We start from the raw sequence: 24,800 nt of genomic DNA on the forward strand, positions 1-24,800 counted from the left end.
AATACAAACTTCTAAAACTTAATCTAGAAATATTCTACTATTGCAGTTTATCAAACTGCACTCAAGGGTTTTGTTTTTTTTGTTCTCATTTGTTCCTGCTTTTCCATCAGGGTAGTATGGCCTACACAAAGGCAGGAAAATGACAGTCTCTGCATCTAGAAATGTTTGTGCTAGGCATGGTTGTGCACATCTTTCGTCCCAGCACCCCGAGAGGTAGAGGCAGGTGGACAGTACATAGTGAGACCCTATCCTGGAAAAAAAAAAAAAAGCAAAAATAACAAGATTTACAACGCAATGTGCGCGCGTGTGTGTATTATGTATATAGTACATATAAACACAGACATATGTACATATAGACACATATCAAAGTGTACACACACACACATTTAGAGTGTCTATGCAGCCCCAGCTGTACTGGATCTTGATATGTAGACCAGGATAGTTTCAAATTCACAGAAATCTGCAGACCTGTCTTCCTAGCTCTGGGACTAAAGACATACACCATGTACCACACCCAGCCACTGACCTAGCATCTTGACCTGGCCTATCAAATTCCAAATTTCCCAGTTCGCAATGAGAGAAGCACAAAAACTGACATGCTTAATTTCTATATATATATTTTCAAGACAGGGTTTCTTTGTGTAGCCCTGGTTGTCCTGGAACTAGCTCTGTAGACCAGGCTAACCTTGAACTCAAAGATTCGCCAGCTTCTACCTCCCAAGTGCTGGAATTAAGTGTGTGCCACCACAACCAGGCTAATTTCTATGTTTGGCAGAGTAATCTTATCTGAATATATTATTTTAGAAGTTCTGGCTATTGTTTCATTTTTTAATAGATGAGCCGGGCGTTGGTGGCGCACACCTTTAATGCCAGCACTCGGGTGGCAGAGGCAGGCAGATCTCTGGGAATTCGAGGCCAGCCTGGTCTCTAGAGCGAGTGCCAGGATAGGCTCCAAAGCTACACGGAGAAACCCTGTCTCGAAAAACCAAAAAAGATGAAGGCAGTCCCCCCACTACCACAAATCATGCAATTGAGTTTGCCAAATTTGGGGGTATTGCAGGGGTCAGCACAATGGATAAGCCTTGCATGGGAAAACCACCTTGATCATGGTATCCTCTTTTAAACATCTGTTCTAGTAAGAATTAACTTAACGGAAGTTTACGAGAATACTGGTGTGAAGCAAGCTGGAAAAATGCCCACTCCAAGCATTTGAAAAACAGCAATTATCAATCGATGTGTTAATAAGCAAAGGGGAAACTTTTTGAGAGGTCCCACCTGAAGACAAAGAACTAAAGGAAATAATGGCTGCTAGAATTCACTTCTCCCAGGGATAAACTATCATATTGTTTATCCAATGCAAAGTAGACAGCCCTGAAGGCAGATACACAAAGGTCGACTCAACAATTTCACGTGTATTATTTGTGCACACACACATGCACAATGTAATAATACAGACAGTATCAAAAAGGGAGGTTCAGAAGGGGCAAAGTGATATAATTATATTTCCCCTCCTGATCTTTCAGAAAAACATCTGGGCATGATGGCACATACCTTTAATCCCAGCACAAATTCAGAGCCAACCTGTTCTACACAAGTGAGATCCTGTCTAAAAAAAAGAGAAAACAACAAAAAAACCAAACTGTCCTGATTTGTATTTCCCCCCCCCCCTCAGAGAAAGTGTTTCTGTGTAATCCTAGAACTTGCTCTGTAGACCAGGTTGGCTTTAAACTTGGGAGATCTGCCTGCTGCCTCTCCAGTGCTGGGATTAACCAGCATTTTTTAAGCTTTTTGAAACAGGGTCTATGTAGTACTGGAGTGCACTATGTGGACAAGTCTGGCCTCTCTCATCTGAGTGTCCTATGACTTTTAGTTGTTCCTTTTGGAGGACATGCTGGCTTTCCAGTGTCTTTCTTCAGGGCTTGATACCATGAATTGAAGGAATGTTACACTTTGTCAAAGACTTTTTTTCTGCATTACTGATTACTAGACTTGAGCGGAATCAAAATACCAATTGACTTATGTCTCAAACCATGATCGTGTCCCTGAGGGGAAACCTTTTGGACCTCCTGGTGCTGGAACTCAAACCTGGGTCCCCTGGTTCACTCACCCTCTCGGTGTTTAACTTTTGTATAGGGAACCAGAATTAAAAAATTCATCACATGCTGCCTCAATGTATTCATAGCACACTTAATTTATTGCTACTTTATGCTAACCATACAACCTCTAATCTTTCACCTAACTAGCCTACTAGCATCTTTCAAATTTTAACTCAGGTCGCTCCAATTTTCACTAAGTGTACTTCCTTAGCATCCCCCCCTTTTTTTTTTAAAAAAAAAGACTATTTATTATGTATACAACATTCTGCTTCCATGTATATCTGCACACCTGAAGAGAGCACCAGATCTCACTACAGATGGTTGTGAGCCACCATGTGGGTGCTGGGAATTGAACCCAGGTCCTCTGGAAGAGCAGTCGGTGCTCTTAACCTCTGAGCCATCTCTCCAGCCCTTACTGTCCTCTTATGCTGGGACTAAATACGTGTCACCACAGCCTGCCCATGCCTCCTTTCAATGATTTTGTGTTCCCTGTAGACTGAGTGCCAGAGCATTTTTATTCTTTATGCATTCATACTTGGCACTATGAATTTACTATACAAATTAAAATTTCTTGTGAGGGGCATACATGTTAGGGGATTTGGTCCACTATCATGTGGGTTTTGAAGATTAATTTATCAGGCTTGGAAGCCAGGGTCTGTTTATTCACTGTTCAATAAACACATGTACAACAGGGATGTTTCCTAATTATTTGTACATGTCCATGTAAAGTCACTAGATGTCACCAGATCCAGACAGTTGAAATTCTGGGGACTTTTGAATTGTCAAAGTTAATGACAATGCTTCCTCAGAGTGTGGGTCCCTGGGATTACAGACAAGGAGTTCAGTCAAGATACTTATCATCTAGGGAGCAGCAAAGATACTCTTGACAGATCAAAGAACAGGAAGAAAACCAGAAGTCAGAAAGCACAGAACTGAAACACAAACAATTCATGGGATAGTCTAAAGGCAGGAAGGGATAGGATCCAAGAGAGCCAATGGTACCTCTTCCACTTCTTACAGCAAGACAGTGGGTGGGCCAGAAATTCAACCAGCAGTACTTATTTGTCCAGCTATCATATTTACTGCATTTGTCTTGTGACACAAACATGAATCTCCTATGCTCACTAGTGAACCCTGAAATTCAGAGAGTTCTATGCATCACATACAAGCACAGCATTTCTTTCCTAGGACGTCTATTCTTAGGAGGTGGTACACACACCTATAGGGCTCAAGTGATCCCCTTACCGCACCTACTTCGTAGCTGAGAAGTCAATCTAATCCTGGTTTTTTAAACAGAAAACCAGTGAAGTATCTTCTAATCAGAAAATAGCATTTTTCATGGTCATTACACATGTAGACAATTAAAAAAAATAAAAAAGACCAGGAGCAGAGGTAGTCCTTGCCAAAACTTCAATAAAAAATTATACAAGCACCACCCTACTGATAGCTTAAGAGTTGAATCTACAAAGGGTTGTGAACTTCTACCTTCAAATGCTTGAAAACTTCTAGTTTTCGGTTAAGTAAACGTCAAATAACAGAAAACTTTCTGAATGTTACTAGACAATGAAGCAAACTTTTATTGAAACTTACATTGTGGTACAGAAATACATTTCAACTGATTAAAAGTCCAACACCAAAGAAATAATGGCACCAAAACTTCCCCTTCTGTAATCACACCAGCATCACTATTCAATCTACAGGTTCTTTTCTAGGCTTTTTATTCCACAGAAACCTATGCAAATTTCATCATTAGAATCCATAATTCTATCAAATGGGGTAATCAGACCTCCAACAAAATCTACTGGGTCACAAAATCCAGCTTAAATAAGCACTGGTCCTCCAAATAGCAGTTCAAAACATCAGGTGCTGTGCATATCACAGAATCAAACTGATAAAGCTGACTGGAGGCTTCCCCAATGAAGCATTCAATAAACAGCAATGCTTAAAGTAAAAATCCAGACAGTGTTCCAACCACTTGATTCCAAACCAAGTAGATTCTATGTTTAGAAACGCTAAAAATGTGTTTCATTATAAATATGGAAGGAACAAAACATCACTGCATCAGTCCAGAAACTACCAAAAAAAAAAAAGAGGGAAATAAATAGGAATTTTAGTCCATTTTGCTCTTCTCCCAGCTGTTTAGATCCCACAATATTTGCAAATGCCACTAACATGCCATCCCTGTATATTTCTAATCCCATTAACTATTTCAGAGGTCTGTGTTGTTTTGTGTGCTCATACATTTACTGTGGGGCTGAGCATCCTGCAGAGTCCTCACTCCAGGCATTCATTCATTTGATCTGATCATGTGAATACCACAGGAACAGGTGAAGTCAGAACAGCTCACATGCATCACAAAAAGTACACAACACAGATGGAAACGCCACAGATTCTCCTTTGAATCACACTTTACTTTAGAGAAAATTGGTGGCAATAGGTTAAGTTGACTGCATGTACTGAGATCAGAAGGTCCAGGATTAAATATCTGCTTTGACTTAGTGGACTTCCTCCTGTCACTACTGAATAAATTAGTAAAAGCATGGCAGGCACTCCATTAAAGCTAAATTGCACTACATAGCCTGTTTCCATGAATTTTTTTTTTAAATGGGTTCTCCCTGCTAACCAGTCCTGGAGACTGAATTATTTTCATTTGCTACATTCAGTTTTGTCATTTATCTTCCACAGTTCATGCCAATAAGGAGGCCACATCCTATGTTTAAAAAAAAATTAAACCACGGACCATCTCCAAAGTCCCTCCACCTAGCATACAAGATTATTATAAGCCCAATGTAACAATGTATTGCTTTAATGGGAGGGTTGAGTGAGTTGAGGGAAGAGGGAAAGACGCCATGGTGAGAGATGAAATCAATCATAGGACTATAAATGCAGGAACAATCATTAAAATGGCAGAACACAAAACAGTAACTGGAATCAGCATTTTTTAACAAGGACTCAACTTGTGGAAGAAAAACTTTAATTGCCATTGCATAAAACACCTGTATGAAGTAAAAATTTGGTTTTGAATAACATTAGTAGAGAATATGCTCTAGAAAGTGGAGGTAACTGTATGTAAAAACTCTGGCAGCAATTTATTAGAACAGTCGCAGATGGTCAGCTGAGGCCAGCATCTAATGAGGACGAAAGCCTTGTCTGTGGGGGATTTTGGACGATGCCTGCAGAAATATTACACTGTGCATAAACCAAATTGAATCATTTTCACAAGTGTCGTAGAGATTCATACAGTCAAAGTTCTTTTCTACATGCACTTCAATTCCACAGCAAGAGTGGCATAGAACACCTAAACACAGAAGAGAGCATTCATGCAAGATATCTAACTCCTTGATATAATAATGCATACACTTCAAAATGATTACACTATCATTACACCTAGGGCTTTCTGCAACTACAAGGTGGTGGTCATGGAGAACCCGGCCCCCAGTATCAACATCTAGAAAGCAGCTACCACCTCCTGTGTGTCTTCTCTTTTTGCGTTTTTTCTTCTTCATTTTTCTTAATCAACTCTGCTGTTGCTGCTGCTTCTTAGCAAAACTGGTAAAAACAAAATTGTAATCATTGAACATAGCACTCTGGCAATCAAGACGTTTAAAACCTTCAATCTTCTGGGGTGAAGAAAGCACTGTGCGACATTTAGAACTCTTGGGGAAAAAAAAAGAAAATAAGCATTAGTATTCCAGTCTCTATTTTCAGATCAAACAGTAATGCCATGATGACTACTTTAAAATTCAGAACCAAATAAGAAATTCTCATTTATTTAGTGACTTAGTGTGTGTATGCGCGCACGCGCGCACATGCACTTGTGCAAGCATGCTGTGTGTGAATGCTGAGATCTGAACTCGGGTTTCTACTGGAAGGTGCCAACCCTAAACTGTGGCATTTTATCTGTTTTCTTGTGGGCTGGGAAGCAGGGTGTCTTATGGTCTCTAACCACGTTGTCAACAGGAACATCAGTAGAACAGTAGCGTGCTGACCAGGTGCCATACAGAACAAAAACTGCTGAAAGGTTTCTCTGCCTACAGTTAACCCCTGTGAATGGCACTGTTACATACAGATCAGTAACTAGGTACAGCTGTTACTCTGCAACATGTCTTGTGGCAATCTATTATCCCATTTATTTTGAAGCTTTATTACTCCTAGCAACCAGATTGATTACTTAGGCTGGGAAGTGCTTGCCTAGCATGTGCAAGACCATGGATACAGTTCCTAATATGGCCAAAACAAAACAAAACAGAAGTCAAATTACCTGATTAACAAACAAGGTGGTCACAAATTTTCCTGGCTTGAAGACTTCCACAACCTTCCTGATCAGGTCATCATAGGAGGTCTGACTGAGGTTTGTTTCAAAGCTAACATAAGAGAATTCTGGTTCTGGAGTGATGTGAATAGTCCAATATGTTCCCTTAGAGAAAAGTTTCATTGTTATTAATAAGAGAAAGAATATAAATATTAAAAATTATTGAAGATTCTAATTACTTACATCCGATTTCATTCCATTCATCGAGTAGCCACAGGGATTGAACAATGTGGCATCAATGACAGAACCTGGTATCAGGTCACGAATTCCACTCTCACGAGTGACATCCTTTGCAGTAACACCATCTTTCATGTAGAACTGGTCCATAACTGCTGGGTCAAGCTCACTCATCAGAATTTCCAGGGTTTGATCTGGCTGATTGATTACTCGGCTCTCTGGGAAATCCAAAGTATACAAGTACCTATATACAAGTAAAAGATAACAGAGCTTACTGTTTAGAAATTGATCCTTTCAAGAAGTCCATGCCCACTGAACCACACCTCCCATCCTCCTTCCCCCTTTTGTCTTACTGCCTACTTGTCCAGAGTAGCTAGGATTAATAAGCAATTGGCTCCCTGGACTAGCTTAAAACAATACCCCTGTTCCCTCAAAAAACCAATACATGAGCCAACAAAACCAAACCAAAATCAAAATTACATACCAACAGTCAGAATTCATACGTCCCATACAATATGCTGCTCCATCTGTGAGGAAAGGAAATATTTATAAAAATCCACTGAATACGATGGTTCATTATCAGTCATTCAGTAAACAGTATTATTACCACCTATTAAAAACACCACCAGTGAAGGGAAATCAAAGTGGGTGAATTCTAAAAAGGAAAAAAAAACAAATCATCTCCTTAGGTCTCCTATTTATGTACTATGTGCTGGCACCACATACTACTTTCAGCTCACAGGTCAGATCAATCCCATTGTGGGCCCCAGGAACCAAACCCAGAGCTTATATCCACCCACCCTTCTCCTTTGCTCTTAAACACATTTTCTTTTTCGTGATCCTCACTGATATTCTTGGAATGTCGATGGACCTAAATGGTTGAGAATACACAGTTCACCTTCTTCCTACAACTCCCACAGGGTAGAGAATTGGATACTTTTCTATTCTTCTAATTAATATAAGGTGCTTTCCTTACATGTCCTTCCCAAACTATTTCAAGATTTCCCTTAGCACAGTAAACCAATTTGGAAATGACACCAAGTAAATACCCACCACTCTGGTAGTGCATAGGGTTTGAGGTCATAAATTACTAAAGTGTTGAAGATCAAATTCAGGGCCTCACACATGCTAAGTATGTGTTCACTATTTGTCAGCTACACATACCTTACCCCCAGAGTTTCACCTTTAAATCCATTCCTGTAAGTGATTTTGCAAAGTTATTAAGATATCTTAGTTTTATAGCCATCTATCTTATTTTTTGAGACACTAGTTTAAAGTCTGCAGAACAGGCTAGGTCATGAGCTAAAGAATCAATCTACCACTCTCTGCTTCCATAGCACCCATATTATATAAACTCCTACCACTACACCTGGCTGGGTTTGTTCTTATAAATGTAGGTACTGGGGATCAAATTTGTATCCCTGTGTAGCAAGCAACTTACAACTAATTAATTGTGCTCTCTATCCAGCTGCTGTTTTTTTGAAACAAGTTTTCACTATCTGGCACAGGCTGGCCTTGAATCTTTGGGCTCAAGGGCTCCTTCAGTCCACTTAGTATCCAGGCACATGCCCCACCTCCTTGCTTCCCACGACATTCTGTCCACCAGCAACATTGTTTACAAGCACACAACTTGTACTGTTACCCACACAACTAAAATTTGTCTGAAATCTTTATAACACTAGGCAAACAGAAAAACAAAACCCATTCACCTTTAAATGGTTGTATCCTTAACTTTAAAAGACAAGAATAGCCTGCCTGGTGGTGATGGCACACTCCTTTAATCCCAGCACACCAAAGGCAGAGGCAGAGGCAGAGGTAGATGGATCTATGTGAGTTAGAGGCCAGTCTGGTCAACAGGACAGCTAGGGCTGTTACACAGGGAAACTCTGTCTTAAAAAACCAAAACCAAACAAACAAATAAAAAAATAAACTATGTTCTGCTTTTACTTACTTGGGAAAATTGCATTAAGAAACTCAATTTCTTCCTGGAAATTCCGGTGTGGGTACCCTTGGTGAGAAGGCTTCATGAAATTCTTACGAGAATAAAAGAAGCTCTTAAAAAGAGAGAGAAGTCTTTTAAGATTTTTTTTTTAACCTACATATAGAAAAAAACAACAAAATAAAAACTTTACAAATGTTTCAAGTTGCAACTGTGAAGCACACAAATTAGCCACCAGAATGACAATATGCACACTTTCACTACTGCAATGTACTTTCTAAGCTGGAATGGAGAAAATATTGTGTCTATTGATGGGTCAGAAGCACAGACCAAGTACATGTCTTCCTAGCATAGTGATTCTGTTAAAGGCCCTACATTTGACTCACTCACACGAAGGCTCACAAACGCTCTCTAACTCAGCCCCAGGGACTCTGATGCCCCATTTATTCTGGCTCCCATGGGCACTAGGCACACATACCATACACACACAAGGCAAACAAAACATTTATTCAAATGTGCACATATACCACAGAGTGCATGGGGAAGTCAGAGGACAAATCTGGAGTCCTTTCTCTCCAACCTTTGATGGGTTCTGAGGATAAAACTCACGATGTTAGGCTTGCATGGCAAGTGTTCCTTTCAATAGTCAGCCAGCACAATTTAAGTACCTATCTTAGATTTCTTATAAGGATAGCTGAGTTAATTATCATAACTATATTAGTAGGGTGGCTATGGTAGTTCACAGCTTTAATCTTAGTACCAAGGACACTAATACAAGAGTGTTATGTTTGAGACTAGCCAGAGCTCCAAAGCCTAACAACCCCTTTCCCATGCCCCAAAATGGCTGGTAACTTGAACCTATATTTCCAGAACTCTGGAAGAGGAGGCAAGCTTGAGGTATGCCCCCAAACAGTTATTAGCAGGGAAGGCTATAGTTTAGTGATAGAACATCTGACTAGCATATGCAGAAAGCCTTGGGTTCAGTCCCAACCACAGGTGCAAAGAAACCAAAATCCTGAGATTGTAATGACAGTCCTTTCTTTGAGGTAAAATATTAAAGTCCAGCCAAACAAAAACCACTTATCAGTTTTAAACACCGTGTCTGAGCACTTACTTGAATCGAGTCAAACCCACTGTAATCCCTAGCAAGCTTCAAGAGGGGAACCAGTGCTTTCAGTAAGAGGGTGGTACCACATGTCTTCAAAATGAAACGTCTCTTGGAGACAAACATGCTACTCTCACTGCAACAGAAAAGCACAAGATCATTACCTCAGCAGGTATCACTGACAATACAATTAATATTCTAGCACATCAATAGCTGTGATTTTTACATCACCATTGGATATACATTATATGTACTTATCCACCAAAATCTAATAATCTACAACAAACAAAATTAGAACTAGAAAAACTATTAGTCATCCCTCAAATCTCCTGATATTTAGCCTCTCCTCTCTTCTACACACACACATAAAACAATTTACTGGTTAGGTTCTGAACAAGTGGGAGTACATGCAATACCCCTGAGATTCTGTGACCTTGCTTAAATAGTACATTCCCAGCCCATTCATGTTCCTGCAATTGTGTAATTTTATTTTTTCTTTAGAGTAACAGTATTCACATTCATTCTTATGTCTAGATATAACACACAAGAGCCTAACCAAGTACGGCACCACTGCTCTCACATGTCTTTGTACATCACTGCATAGTTAAAAAAAAAATCAGATATTATGTATATTATTTAATGGCAAGGCCCAAGGACCATGGTATAAACCAAGCATTTATTGGTTAAACCAACCTTGAACCCAATTTTAAAAGGTTAATGACTTTGTATACTAATAAAGCAACCTAATGTACCAAAGCAAAATTTCATACCTTGTCAGAAATTTGGGCAGAGAGCAGTGGGGGTTGGGTAGATATTAGAATACAATGTTTTTCCTTCATCCAGCAGACTATGTGGGAAACATGGCAACCGTCACAAAGAGCAGCTAGGCAAGTTTTAAAAAAATTCTATCTAGAAACAAAGCAATCATATTTCATACCAGATTCATAAAACTGGAAAACACAGATTCTGGTGAGAGAAGAGTGTGGTATTTCACAAAGGCAACTCAACACTTAGGACTCACCTGAGTACATAAGCTTCCTGCTTGTCAGTCTTCGTCACACTGATGATTGAGCACTGCACATCCTTCAAAAGGACATCCCACTCAGATCTGTTATTCAACAAAACCCACAATTAACAACACTACCGTTTCTACCAGATTTTAGACAACCTTTGTTCAAGAAATGCAACCCGGTACATGAGGTAAGCACTCTACCACTGAGTTTTAAGACAGATTTAAGACAGAAAATGTGAGACAGTAACTAAGACCATTTAATCCACTTGTTTATTTCATAGTGTTGTCACTGGGTGACAACTGGACTAGCGTGGAACTCATTATGTACACAGGCTGGCCCCCAACTCAGAAGTCACTACACTGCCACCCCCCCACCCCCGCTTTAACTTAAAATATCACAGTCGGGCATTGGTGGCACACGCCTTTAATCCCAGTACTCAGGAGGCAGAGGCAGGTGGATCTCTGTGAGTTCAAGGCCAGCCTGGTCGCCAGGATAGTCTCCAAAGCTACACAGAGAAACCCTGTCTCAAAAAACCAAAGACACCATATCACATGGTTCTAAGCTGCTACAGCTGGGAATCCAACCTGTGTCTTTACTGTGGAATCACCTCTCCAACCCCTCCACTTACTCTCATAAGCAAAGAATATGCATTTTTTTTTGGGGGGGGTGTCTTTCAACTTTTACTTCAGCGCTTAATTACACTTAATTTTACTTCCTTGTTGGGGTTTGAGTTGTTCTTTGCACAGGGCACAAATCCTTGGCCTTTACCCATTCTCATGCCAGAAGCAGCACCTATCACCCCAGTTGTGCCAACCAGAAATATCTTCAAGTGTTGCCAAAGGTCTCTTGGGGATCAACTGTCCTCAAGAAACACTGACCTAAATCAATTAAATTAAAGGAACTACATCCAAATAGGACATCTTACTTATGTATTTGTTTTCATTAAGCTCCAATAACTTAATCATTTCCAATCACTAAACTAGTATGTGATCCCAATGGGTTGGTTTTGTTGGCTATTTGAACACTATGCTTAAAATCTGTAATATCAAGACAGAAACAGACTAACTTGCTGAAACAGTTCACATAGGCTAGCAATCTTGGTGCACCTTCAATCATTATTACCAACTCTGTTGGGCTTTCTTTCTTTCTTTCTTTCTTTCTTTCTTTCTTTCTTTCTGTTTTTCTAGACAGGGTTTTTCTGTGTAGCTTTGGAGCCTAGCCTGGCACTCGCTCTGGAGATCAGGCTGGCCTCGAACTCAGAGATCCACCTGCCTCTGCCTCCCGAGTGCTGGGATTAAAGGCATGCGCCACCAACGCCCGGCTTCTGTTGGACTTTCTAAACATATAAATACCTAACTCAGAAATGTCTTAGCCAACTACATAAAGTCCTGTTGTCTTCCTATACATGGACAGTAATAAAACCTCTTCTCTAAAAAAATAGCACACCTTGTCAAGCTAGATTATTCCAAGGCAGATAAATGTGTTCTTAAACTACTCAGTTCTGCCTTTAATAGACAGAAATAGCCATAGATGCTATATACATATGAACTACTACTGTAGGTTCCAATAAGGCATTACTTACAAAAGTAGGTATATCTTTCCACAGAAAAGTTCCTTGCTACATGATTTCTTTCTCTGAAAGAAATCTGGCTGTGTGTACCTTCATAATCATTCAGTTAATAAGCCAACTGACTTAGGAGTTTTAAGTCAGTGCTTCCTTTCATTCCACGATAGAAACACCATGGCTATTTTAAACATCACTGCTAGTTGAGGAAGAGCATGCTGGGTTGCTAAGATGGAGGAAGCACAGTTACCTGACTCTTACTAAATAGAACTGAACAACCTAGCACTGCAGAGACTAAGGCAGCTGCACTCCAGGCCAGCCTGGAATAAAAACTGTCTCTAAATACAAATAATCATATAAACTAACAAGATGATACCCACTGCTTACCAAGCATATAATTCCAGCTCTCTCTTAAAAGTGAGCAGCAATTATGGAAAACAGTATAGAACCCCCACCCCACACGCATATGAAAGTTAGGCCTAAGCTGGGCGTTGGTGGCGCATGCCTTTAATCCCAGCATTCGGGAGGCAGAGGCAGAGGCAGGCAGATCTGTGAGTTCGAGACCAGCCTGGACTACAAGAGCTAGTTCCAGGACAGCCTCCAAAAGCCACAGAGAAACCCTGTCTGGAAAAAAACAAAAAGTTAGGCCTAGAAGAATACTGGACTCCCAGTATAACTTATAATAGCTTTAAAAAAAGGAAAAAGAAAAAAACGCCAAATGCACGAATCAGGGGCACATTAACATTAAACAGCCACAAATACTCTACCATCCCACCTAAGTCAAATCCACACAGCTAAAAAGGCAGAAGAGGAGCTGGACAGTTGAGTCAGGGGTTAAGAATACTGCCTACTCTTACAGAGGATCTGGGTTTGACTCCCAACACCAACATAGAGGCCCCTTATATAGACCTTCACTTTTTGCTCTACCACAGCATCATTCTTACCATTTTTAGACTGCATTAGGTATACATAAGTTACAGACTATTTTTAACACTTTTACTATTCTGTTGCTGTGATAGTTTATGATCTAATAAAGCTTGTCTGAAGATCAGCATGCAAGACCAGTCACAGCCATAGAGGCCAGGCAGTGGTGGTACAGGCCTTTAATCCCAGCACTGGAGAGCTCAGGGTCTCATTTGGGTATTTGGCATTCAGTCTTCAGCCACGATGAGGACTTGTGGAGACAGGATCACAGTTTCAGTCTGAGGTAGAGGTAAGAGCTAGTGGCCGGCTGTTTTGCTCCTCTGATCTTAAGCTTTAACCTCAATATCTGTCTCTAGATTTTTTTATTATTATTATTTGTACTACATTTTGTGTATGAGTGCCCAACATACATGCCTAGTGCCCACAGAGGGACTAAGGTGTCAGATTCACAAGATAAAACTTACACAGAACAGCACCAGTAGGCAGACAGAATGAAATCAGAGCCAAGAGGAAGGAGAGCTACACTTCAGTCACCTGAAAAGTTGGTAGAAATGATGGTACAGGGACTCTATTGCCAGAGATCTGAGCAAGGCAGCCAGAGATTTTAATCTACAAATCCAACTGATTACATCACATATCACTTCCTAAGTAAAATGGCTGGTTTCAAAGTTCAGTTTACCAAGTCACTGTTTAAAATTCAACAGAAGCAACTAAATTAGCAAGCACACTGCTTGACTAAGGTCTGTTTCTGAGACTCTTATACTCAGGCTACCACTAACCCTAACCCAAGGTAGTCCTTGTGTCAAAAGAAACCAAACAATAGTATTATGGCTGCTCACAACTGGCTCCACTCTAGTTCCAGAGGATCTGATGCTCTCTTCTGGCCTCCAAGGGCATCTAAACATAATTTGTCCCAAATTTATTTGTATTGTTTTCTCTGTTGCTACTTCAGTCAGTGTATGTATGCTTAAGAGAGATAGCTTGGGGGCAACAGGATGACTTAGTGTATTATAGCACCCAAGTCTGACCCAGAGAGAATGGAGATAAATGAACAGAGAATTGACTTTTGTTAATTGCCCTCTCCCTCCAGGAAGAAACACTTGAATAGTGTAGTACTACACAACAAAATAGTTGGTGTGGGAAGCCACTGATCAAACTGATAAAAGGTTTTCCGGCAATGCATTATAAATTCCTCCTGTGTACATGACCAGATACTTCTATACTGGGCAACAGCAGTCAAATAAGAAGTAAGCTTAGATAAGAGTGTTAAGGCGGACTGAGGTGGGTCAGCAGTTAAGAGAATTCAGGATCAGGCCTGGTGGCACACCTTTAGTCCCAACACTCAGTATGCAGAAACAGGAAGATCTCTTTATAACTCTTCTGACCTCTACCAGCACCAAATTCAAGTGCACCCCCATAACTACTAAACAAAGCCCATGCACGTGCTCCTTTCACTTTAAGTACTCATTAAGTTTGCACTTCGTCTTGGCATTAAAGCTTGGAAAGAGGGACCCATTTGCTTAAAGGGTCTATTCTATTCCCTCAACACCCCCCCCCACACACACACAAATCACTTCCAGGTGGTTTTTTTTTTAATGTTTTTTTTAAATGTTTTTTTCAAGACAGGGTTTCTCTTTATAGCTTTGGAGCCTATCCTGGCCCTCATTCTGGAGACCAGGCTGGCCTGGAACTCAAGAGATCTGCCTGCCTCTGCCTCCCGAGTGCTGGGATTAGAGGTGTGCACCACCTTCATGGGAAAAACATTTTCCAGACTGAGAAAAAAAAAAAATTACAAGAGCTACCAGGGAAAATTACCAAAGCTAAACTTAATGTGTGCACACCAGTATGGGTACACATGCACGGGGTAGCTAGATAATAATTTTGGAGTGTGTCTGTCTTCCTTCACACAGGGCTAATTATTAATCAGCCCACCTCTTACCTGTCCCTGCTTCCCTGGCAGGTTTACAAGTACAAACCAAAAAAAAAAAAAAAAAAAAAGACAGATTCTTCACTGGGTTAGAGGATCAAGTTCAAGTACTAGAACTTGGCCAAGACGAACCCTAAAGCCCCCCCCAAATCCCACTGCGCCAGTCTCCTGATGGGATTACAGGTGAGTACTAGCACAAATCCTGGAAAGGAGACTGGCTGTTGCATACAAATAAGACACCTCATAAAAATGAAACAAAAACATAAGTGAATTTAAAGTTCATGTTACTTCCTAAATAGCATCGCCAAAATATACAAGATTGAATTCCGTGGGTGGGGATGGTGGGGGGGGGGTCAAAAGGGTCTAGGTCTCACTTTGCAGACCAGGCAAACTGCAAACTCATAAAAATCCATAGCCTCTGCATATGAGCCCCAGTATTAAGGGGCATGTCATCACACCCATCAATTTTTATCATTATTGTGTATGTGTATCTGGCATGCATGCCACCACAAGGCACTAGTGTATGTCAGAGGACAACTCTTGGGAAAGTGTTTCTCCAACTTTCATGTATGATTCTGGGATAAAGAAATCAATTTCCCAGGCTTGCTCAGCATATACCTTTGCCCACTGAATTTTTGCTAGACTGAAATCTTACACAAAAAGATGGTCATTCAACAACACATCCGGGATCTTGCTTTTGAAGACAAGGCTTCAATCTCCCTGTCTCTGGCTACAGGTTACTAAGATTAAAAGCATGTATCACAATACCCAGCAGTGGACTCTTGCTCCTTTGCAATCCATTCCTCCCTTTGTTAAGGCTTCCAGGCCACCACTGACCAGTCTTGTCTGATTAGTTTGCACTTCTGTTTTTACAGAAACGAGATCTTACAGCATGTACTTTTGCCTGGCTTCTTTTCTCAGCTCATCTGTTTTCATCATTACTCATGTGGTGTCTATATAATCAACGGCTCATTTATTGTTGGGTAGCATTCTGTTGTATGATTCTACAACTATCCATTTGCTTTTTTTTTTTTTTTTTGAGACAGGGTTTCTCTGTGGCTTTGGAGCCTGTCCTGGAACTAGCTCTTGTAGACCAGGCTAGTCTCGAACTCAGAGATCCACCTGCCTCTGACTCCAACGACTGGCTCTGTATATCCTTTGATATTTTAAATTTTTGTAGGCTCGTGTTCAATATGCTTCAAAAATAGACTACTTCTTAATTTAACCGGTCTGTTGATATTTTAACTTAAGCTTCTAATCTGTTCACATTTTGATGGCTATTGAAGGCAGTATTTTCAGCCATGACATGTAAGAACTTTCTGATTATCAAATACTACTCAATACAAATAGTTTAATGAGTTCCAAGACCAGCCTGGTCTACATAGTGAGTTTCAGGCCAACCAAGGCTACATGAGAAACTGTGACCCAAACACAAAATCCTGGAAGTTTACTTTGAAGAGTGGGCTCAAAGTCTGGATAAAAATTAACTAGGTGGTGGGCAAACACCTTTAGTCCCAGGAGGCAGAGGCAGTGAATCTCCTGAGTTTGAGGCCCACCTGCTCTATAGAACAAGTTCCAGAACAGCCAGGGAAACATAGAAAACATAGAAACCCTGCCTCGAAAAAAACCAAAACGTCATTAATACACAGCATTTTATATCACTAATACTGTTTTCTTTTTTTCGGGACAGAGTTTCTCTGTGTAGCTTTGGAGCCTATCCTGACACTCGTTCTGGAGACCAGGCTGGCCTCTGAACTCCCAGAGAGATCAGCCTGCCTCTGCCTCCTGAGTGCTGGGATTAAAAGCATGAGCCACCAACACCGGGGCCACTGATACTGTTTTCTTCCCAAGCCTCGGTGGAAACACAGAATCATAAACTGTTAACACCTTAACTACTCTTAAGTATCAGTTTATTCAATCCTATTACCCCACAGTAATTATTTCAGAAGTGCTGCAGGGCTTCTACAAAAGACTCCTTAACTCCTTGTTAAGCCACTGACTAGGTAGGTTTATCTATCACCTACTGTTTTCCAGACACTTCTTTAAAGGCCTCAGTAAATAACGACCAGAGAGTGGCTTCTTTATTTGATCAGTCACTGAAAAAAAATTATGAACTTTCAGTTCTTTCGAACATATTTCAGCTACAACTTGCTTAAGGCTAGCTGTAGACCATGTTTGTCTTTAAGACCATGTGTGTTAACTATCTATGAAGCCATGTAAAATCACACCAAACAGTAAAAATCCCAGTTGCTTGGTTACTACAAAGTAAAGGTGGCTTTCACACATTTAAAGAATGTGTCCTTTTAAAAAGGCCTCCCTTCTACCCAGGAGACACTTTAAACAGGCAGAGGCACAGGCACAGGGGAACGCACACCCAAGTTTATTTGTATGGGTGTTTTTACCTACAAGTATGCAATGTCCACACAAGTCTGAAGAGGGCGTCAGGTCCCCCGCGACCAGTTACAGATGCTACGTGGGCGCTGGGACTCAAATCCGGGTCCTCTGGAAAAGCATCTTATCTGCTGAGCCATTTCTAGAGCCCCATTCTAAGAAGTTGGGGAAACCAATTTTCCCTTTTTATTAAAGGTGTTACAGATTATTCCAGGCTTTCAAATGTTTCTGTGATTTCCTAGGGCACCGTCTCATTCAGTTCGTACCAAGATTTTCTAGGAAATAATCCTGGCAACACTAGCTTTTCGAGTCACCTGTCACAACCACCAGTTTTCCATTTGTGAAAAAGAATAAGCTCCTCCGTGATTAACTATGAGATTAACGTGAAAAGTGTTAGCAACTGAAAATGGCACACATGGCATATGAGCCTTGAAAACAGACCACGACGCTCCAGCTACATTTCCACCCTACAATGGAAACCTCCGCAGCAACTATTAGGAACTGCGTTTCCCAGTGTGCCCTAAAGTCTCGGCAGCACGTGGCCGCTGGGATTCGCTTCTCGCTTTTTGTCAGAAGACGGTTGCAACGCGCAGGCAACATTCCTAAAACGCCCATTGGTCCACACCCTGGGGCCAGGCTCCCGAAGGGGCCCGGAGCTCATTGGTCCGCCTCTCAATGAACCGGACCACGCCGGTTCCTCCGCCACCCCAGTGGCACTAGCGCCGCGAGGATCACGGCGGACCCGGCAGCCGGTGTCACCGCCGCCGAGTCCACGCATCCTCAGTATCAGCTGCACTTCTATGGGCGACTCATTCTCTACAGCGACACCACCAACAGCTAGCTCCTCGCGCGGCGTCCCGGTGTCGCGTGTGGCCGCCCGGGTGCGAGCGGGGCCCCAGGTTCCTTTGCTCCAGGCTTAAGGCATTAAATAGATCCCCGGGCTCACCGGCCGTCATCCCGTGAGAGTAAGCCCTCCACCACCGTGCTCTCCCGGACCTCCCCCTCGGTATCACAGGTTACACAACCCAAGGTCAGGAAGATTCGTGGGCAAGCCCCGGAGGGTCCCGGGGCGCTCTGCTGCAGGGCACGTCGGGGCGGCGGCGGGCCCAGCACTGCGACACCGGCCGCTCCCGCCCAATCCCGCCGCCCGAGCGCCACGCGTGGCCGCCTAGCCCGCGGCGGGGAGGCCTGCTCGCCGCCCGCGCGCGGCCCAGGCCCGCCCAGCCCGTGCTCGCCGCCCGCGCCACACCTGCCGGAGGGCCGCGCGCCCCCCGCCCGGGCCGGGCCGGGCCCCGCCATCCGCCGGGAACGTTACCTGCGAGCACGAGGCCGCCGCCCGCCTCCTCCCCTCCCCAGGCGCGGGCGGCCCCGCAACGGCGGCGGGAGAAGCCCGTTCCCGCCCGCCGACCTGGCCCCACCTGAGGCCGAGCCTCGAGCCTCGCAGCGGCGGCGCGGCGGCGGCGGCGGCGGCGGCGGCGGCGAGCCACCCTCAGGCCCCGTCACCCACCTCGGGATGGTGCGAAGATCCCCGGATCCCTGGCTTGCGTCGGGCTGCTGCCTGGAGAACCAGACCTCCAGCAGTTTCTCGGTCCCTTCGAAAAAATGTGCAGCTTCCATCACCGTAAGACGAGCGAACAACCAACAACCACAGAAAATCAACTAAATTAAATCTCTTCTCCCGCCGCTCCCGCCGCCGCTGCGGATTGTTCCAGCTGTGTTACTAAAGTTCAGGTTCCTTTTTTTTTTTTGCTATAATTTTATATTAACTTTTTTTTAAAAAAAGGACTAATAAAATTTTCCCGGCTATTTTTCTGAGCGAAAGTTGAACGTGAGTCTGTTGGAAATAGAGGCAGATACAGTTCAGTCTCTTGTAGTCCGCTGCTTTCCCGTTAGAGAGAGTTGAGCGAGCGCTAGCTAATGTCGCCGGCCATACTGTGTAAGCGAGGGCTCTGCGTGAGCGCACACCTTATATAAGGCATCCTCCCCGGCAGGCCAGGAAGTGACGCAATCGCCCCGCCCTCGGGGCTCATAGGGGCAGCTTCCTGTCAGTCAAACGTCGCCGAGCGCCGGCTGGCTGGCGGCGGGCCTGCTGGGAGTGCAGGGGTCTGCCAGCTCGGTTGCAGACATGGAGCTGCCGCTGTCCCTGAGCGGGAGACCGCGCTGTTGTCCGACTGGGGACTTGAGAAGCTGGAGCTGCTTGAGGAGCTGGTGGGGAGAGCGGGGGTTAGACCAGGCTGCCCCACGCTGCATACAGCTGGCTAGCGGAGACCTCGAGAGAGTCTTGAGGGGTGTCTGTGGGGCTCGGCGGGGGCGTGGGCCGCGGCTGGGATGGCGTGATGGCTTTGATCCTACGGATGGAGTTCCCCGCTTCAGCCGAGGGCTTTGGTTTTGTCTGTCTCTCTTTTTTTTTAACCATTCTTTCTTGTGTTTCCTCGAGACGAACGCAGCCAAGGCAATGAAACTCAGCGTTTGTCAGTGACGTACGCGTTGCCCAGGGTCGGATTGGAATGCGCTTTAATTCGCCTCATGCTTTATCTGATGTGGGAATGAATGCAGCTCTCGCCGGGTTTACACAATAGCCAGAAGCGTTGTCTTCCTATTTCAAAAGAGAAGAGCAACGTGGCGCCCAGGCTTGGAGGGCTCCGGCGCTACCTACCTCCCACCCACCGTGAGAGCCTCGCCTAGTTTAGGAGTTGGCCGAATGCAGGCGCCAACCACCTTTATCAACCCGTGATCCATTAGGTCAACTGGTGGAGACTTAGTTTGCAAAACTTTCCAGGAACTAGCTTTATTAAGTGTACCACGGGGTTATTTGATAGTATTTTTCTTTGACTACTTTTTTTCTTTTTTGGTTTTTCGAGACAGGGTTTCTCTGTGTAGCTTTAGAGCCTATCCTGGCACTCGCTCTGGAGACCAGGCTGGCCTCGAACTCACTGAGATCCACCTGCCTCTGCCTCCCGAGTGCTGGGATTAAAGGCTTTCTTTGACTCTTCTTAAAGAGAGAAACTGATCCAAAGTATTTCAATGCCCACCACCACCCGACAAATTTACAAATGCTGTCTCAAATGCCTAAGAAGTGCATGCCTTTAATCCCAGCACTCGGGAGGCAGAGGCAGGCGGATCTCTGTGAGTTCGAGGCCAGCCTGGTCAACAAGAGCTAGTTCCTGGACAACCCCCAAAGCAATACAGAGAAACCCTGTCTCCAAAAACAAAAACTATCATGGAAAGACAAAGTGATCTTAACCTATTGTCCTTAGAGAAAATGCCACAGCAAAACCTTACCCTGAAGGCTAGCTCTTCTCTTACAATAGCATGGGTTCACATGTCTCCGTGAAATTTGTTAAGAAGCTGTGTGGTGAGGTGGGTACATACACTTCTTTTGCCATGTTTTTAAAAACATCTAACTCAAACTGGGGATTAGGACAAAATATGATAAATGTCATTTGTTATAATAGTAATTCAAGGAACATGTGGTTATACTTGGAATAAAGATTAAAGGAATATTTCTGTGTTTTACAAGCTATTCAATTATTTGATGGTTGCTTATTGAAACAAAGACTGCCTACTAAACCACCTCAAACACTAATTGTGGTATAAATATAATTTGACTTACAATTACTTATAATTAGTTGCTTTTTCAATTACTATTATGCTTTTTCCCAACTTAAGTAAACTAAAGTGCCAAGAATCTTGGCAAGATAAAACACTGTTAATTTGAGACAGGATAACTTAACTAGTGTCCCTGAATTGCATTGTTTCTTTGTAAAGTGTACCATTTTTCTTGAGGGCCATTCTATTGAAGCTCAAATCACTCACACTTTTAACCAAGGTTTTCCTTATATTTCACAAAACTGAGTGTGTTCAGAAGTTATTTACCATCAAACTAGTCTCTTTCTTTTAATGACCATTCTTTCCCATTTTAAAAAAATGAGAGAAGCCGGGCTTTGGTGGCCCATGCCTTTAATCCAAGCACTCTGGAGTTCCAGGCCAGCCTAGTCTCCAGAGCCAGTGCCAGGACAGGCTCCAAAGCTACATAGAGAAACCCTGTCTCGGAAAAAAAAAAATGAGAGAGGTGGCCCTGAGGAATTGTTACTCTTTCTGAGGATGGGGCTTGATTCCCAATACACTTTGCTGTCTCCTATCCATCTGTAACTACAATTCCAGGAGACCCAGCATCCTCTTCTGACTTCTTGGGCACCAGGCAAGCACAAGGTGTACAGATATACATGCAGGCAAGCACTCGTGCATATAAAATAAAAACAAAATTCTTTTCAGAAGTCCTTACATTTTGCCATCTCCATCCCTTTTGTTTTTGTCCTAAGAATTAAAGCCAAGGATTTGAACTATGTAGCCCTAGGCTGGTATTGAACTTGGGACCCCTGTGCTCCTGTTTCCTAAGTGCCAGGATCATAGTCACTCATTTTCTTTTGTATTCACTCCTATTGGGATCTTACCCAATTTCGATGAAGAGAAGTTGCCCATTGAGTCCAGAGCTTCCATATGCTGTTAGTAATGTGTGTGTGTGTGTGTGTGTGTGTGTGTGTGTGTGTGTGTGTGTGTGTGTGTGTGTGTGTGTGTGTGTGTGTGTGTGTGTGTGTGTGTGTGTGTGTGTGTGTCCTCAGGAGAGGACAACTTTAGGAAGTCAGTCCTCTTTTTTTCACCATAGAGGTCCCAGAGATCAAACTTAGGTCATCAGAGTTGGTGGCAAACACTTTTACCCACCAAGCCATTTTTCTGGCAGTCCAATCCCCAATTCTGAAACTCCTTACTTAACTCTATTTCTCCCTTCTGCTACTACTCATTTTTTTTCTGTAAAACTCCCCAAAAGATGGTAAGACAGATTATTTGTCTCTCCATTGCTACTTCAGATCCCAGAAATGGGTTTTTTATGCCTAAGAATTAAATAAAATGTTTTTTTTTCAAGGCCCACTCTTTGAATAGTTTGTGGTATAGAACACCAACTGCCCCCAAAGCTGGGGTTTGAACCTAGGGCCTCAGGCTTGCTAGACCATATCCCCAGCCCTACCCTTCCTTCATGAAACACTCCTCTGGGCTCTTGTGGTAGTCTCCTGTTTGAGTTTCCTTTCACAATGGGTTTTCTTACCGGTGATAAAGAGCTCTTATCCTCTCCTCTGCCTTTCTCTTTCTATGTACAGTCCTTCCCAGATGACCTACTTTATCCAGTTAATACTTTTTAACGACCCACTAATCTATAAATACCTTTCTGATATCTATCTTCAGCCCAGGCATTTCCCTTTTCATTCTAGATCTTTGAGGCACTTGCCTGCCTGACTACTGGAAGGCTGAATGAGCATTTAGATACTAACGCACCTGAAAAAGCTGTTTCTTTTAATGGCGAAATCTGTCTCATCCCCATAAAACCACAAAAAAACACAAAAACCCAGTTATTCTCAAGCACCCTAGCTGCCCTCCATGCCTCTACTCTTGGCTCTTTATGACACAATAATCATCTCTAACTGGCTGCACAAACCCAAAGGCATCCTTGATCTTCCTTTTCCCGTATTTCCGTAAGTGCAGTAAGTTATAGGGCTTGTCAAGCACCTAAAATATTTCAAAGATCTGTCTTCTTTTCTCAGTCTTCGCTTCTTCCATCATCATACTGTGGGCCCTAGAATAAGTTCTCTGGCCTGTTGCAGTAACTGGTCTCTTCACATTCACTTAGCCACCTCAGTTGATTGATTTCAGGCAGAAAATGGCATTTTTAGAATATAAGCCTAATTTTGACACTTAGAAAAAAGTTCTCCACAGACTTACTATCACACTTTAAAACTGTATGTGGAATAGTGGGGGTGAACGCATTTAATCCCAGCATTTGGGAGGCAGAGGTAGATAGATTACTGAGTTTGAGTAAAGCCTGGTCTACATAGTGAGTTTCAGGAGAGCCAGGAATACACAGAGAAACCCTCTCTTGAAAAAAAAAAAAGAAAGAAAAATCAAAAAACAACTGTGTTAACCTAGCTATCCTAGTTTCATTTCTAATATACCTGGACCAAAAACAAAACAAAACAAAAAACCCAAAACCCACCTTACTGGAGAAAGGGATTTATTTATTCTGCTTATAATTCCAGGTTACAGTCCATCATAGCAGGGATGCTTCAGTGGCTGGAACTTAAAGCATCTAGCTACATCCACAGGGAAGAGCAGAGAAGAATGACTATAGAAATGCTCATTTCTACTCAGCTTCATTCTCTACTTTTTGTTAAGATTCTATCTATCTATCTGTCTATCTATCTATCTATCTATCTATCTATCTATCTATCTATCATCTTTTTAAATGAATGCCTTCATGAATTTATGTGCACCAATGCATTCCTGGTGTTGTTGGCTGGAAGAGAGCCTGGAAGAACTGGAGTTAGAGGCACTTGTGATTTACTACACAGATGACAGGAACTGAGCTCCGGTCCTCCATAAAAAGCAATAAATGTTCTTAGCCACTGAGATATCTTTTTTTTTTTTTTTTTTTTTTTTTTTTTTTTTGTTTGTTTTTTTTTTGTTTTTTCGAGACAGGGTTTCTCTGTGTAGCTTTGGAGCCTATCCTGGCACTCGCTCTGAAGACCAGGCTGGCCTCGAACTCACAGAGATCTGCCTGCCTCTGCCTCCCGAGTGCTGGGATTTAAGGCATGCGCCACCAACACTTGGCCCACTGAGATATCTTTACAAATCCAATTTCTCTACTCTTTAACAGTTCAGGGTATAACCCTAAGAAATGGAACTGCCCATAGTGGGTTAGGTCTTCCCAGCTCAATTAAGGCAGTCATGACAATAGCCACAGATAAACCCTCAGCTTCACAGATGACAATTAAAACTGACCATCATATCACACTGGTCTGTAAACGTCTGTTTGAGCCCATCCCAAATACTGCGTCACCATCATCATCTCTGCCCGTCACTCATTTGTCAAAGTTATACTAACCTTTCTACCTTCAGGGATATTCAATGCATCTGAAATGTCCTTTCTCTTACTCTTTGCAGGACGTTCATTCTTTCATTTTTTATTCTTTGAGACAGGTTCTCAGGATGTAGCCCAGGCTGGCCTCAAACTCTTCGTTTTCTTTCCTCAGCTCCCCAAGTGCTGGGATTGCAAGTATGAGTCATCAGATCTGCCTCAACTTGTTTATTCCAGTAATTTGAGGTTTTAGTTTAAATGTTGTTTCTTCTGGGAGCTTACCTATGATGGAGGGTGCAGATGTAGTGATCCTCAAACACGGTGATTCAAACAAGATTAAAGTTTGTTTATACTGGCAGAACATGCAGAGGCAGGCAGATGGTCCAGGGTAAATGGACAGACAGCTCTGCTCTAGGAGATTGCTAACCTGTTTTTCTCGTGGGGT

At 42.7% G+C, this 24,800-nt stretch overlaps 1 protein-coding gene across 2 annotated transcripts; it reads right to left on the reverse strand.

Annotated features, from left to right (window-relative positions):
* Positions 1-3,649: 3,649 nt before the first annotated feature.
* On the reverse strand, positions 3,650-19,399 carry Amd1 (adenosylmethionine decarboxylase 1). 2 transcript variants are annotated; one of them, XM_027402180.2, is made up of 8 exons: positions 18,956-19,399; positions 10,651-10,737; positions 9,639-9,765; positions 8,537-8,639; positions 7,070-7,112; positions 6,592-6,829; positions 6,358-6,513; positions 3,650-5,752 (listed from the first exon to the last, which is right to left on the reverse strand). In XM_027402180.2, exons 1-8 carry the CDS (start codon positions 19,063-19,065, stop codon positions 5,612-5,614), a joined length of 1,005 nt encoding a protein of 334 aa, XP_027257981.1. In that variant the 5' UTR covers positions 19,066-19,399; the 3' UTR covers positions 3,650-5,611. The 2 variants fall into 2 exon arrangements, with proteins under 2 accessions (XP_027257981.1, XP_027257982.1); XM_027402181.2 differs by lacking the exon at positions 18,956-19,399 and adding an exon at positions 10,400-10,476 and having other exon boundaries at positions 10,651-10,718.
* Positions 19,400-24,800: the final 5,401 nt, after the last annotated feature.

The sequence above is a fragment of the Cricetulus griseus genome, chromosome 2 (assembly GCF_003668045.3).
Source record: "Cricetulus griseus strain 17A/GY chromosome 2, alternate assembly CriGri-PICRH-1.0, whole genome shotgun sequence".
In the NCBI taxonomy this organism is placed as follows: Eukaryota; Metazoa; Chordata; class Mammalia; order Rodentia; family Cricetidae; genus Cricetulus; species Cricetulus griseus.

Bases quoted from the DNA above. Each gene is read 5' to 3' on its own strand.
- Amd1 (XM_027402180.2), bottom strand. From the start codon at position 19,065: ATGGAAGCTGCACATTTTTTCGAAGGGACCGAGAAACTGCTGGAGGTC. The intron at 8,640-9,638 runs GTAAGTGCTCAG...TCTCTTTTTAAG, and splicing joins GTGGGTTTGACTCGATTCAA to AGCTTCTTTTATTCTCGTAA. The intron at 5,753-6,357 runs GTAATTTGACTT...TTTTTCCCCAAG, and splicing joins CCACCTTGTTTGTTAATCAG to AGTTCTAAATGTCGCACAGT.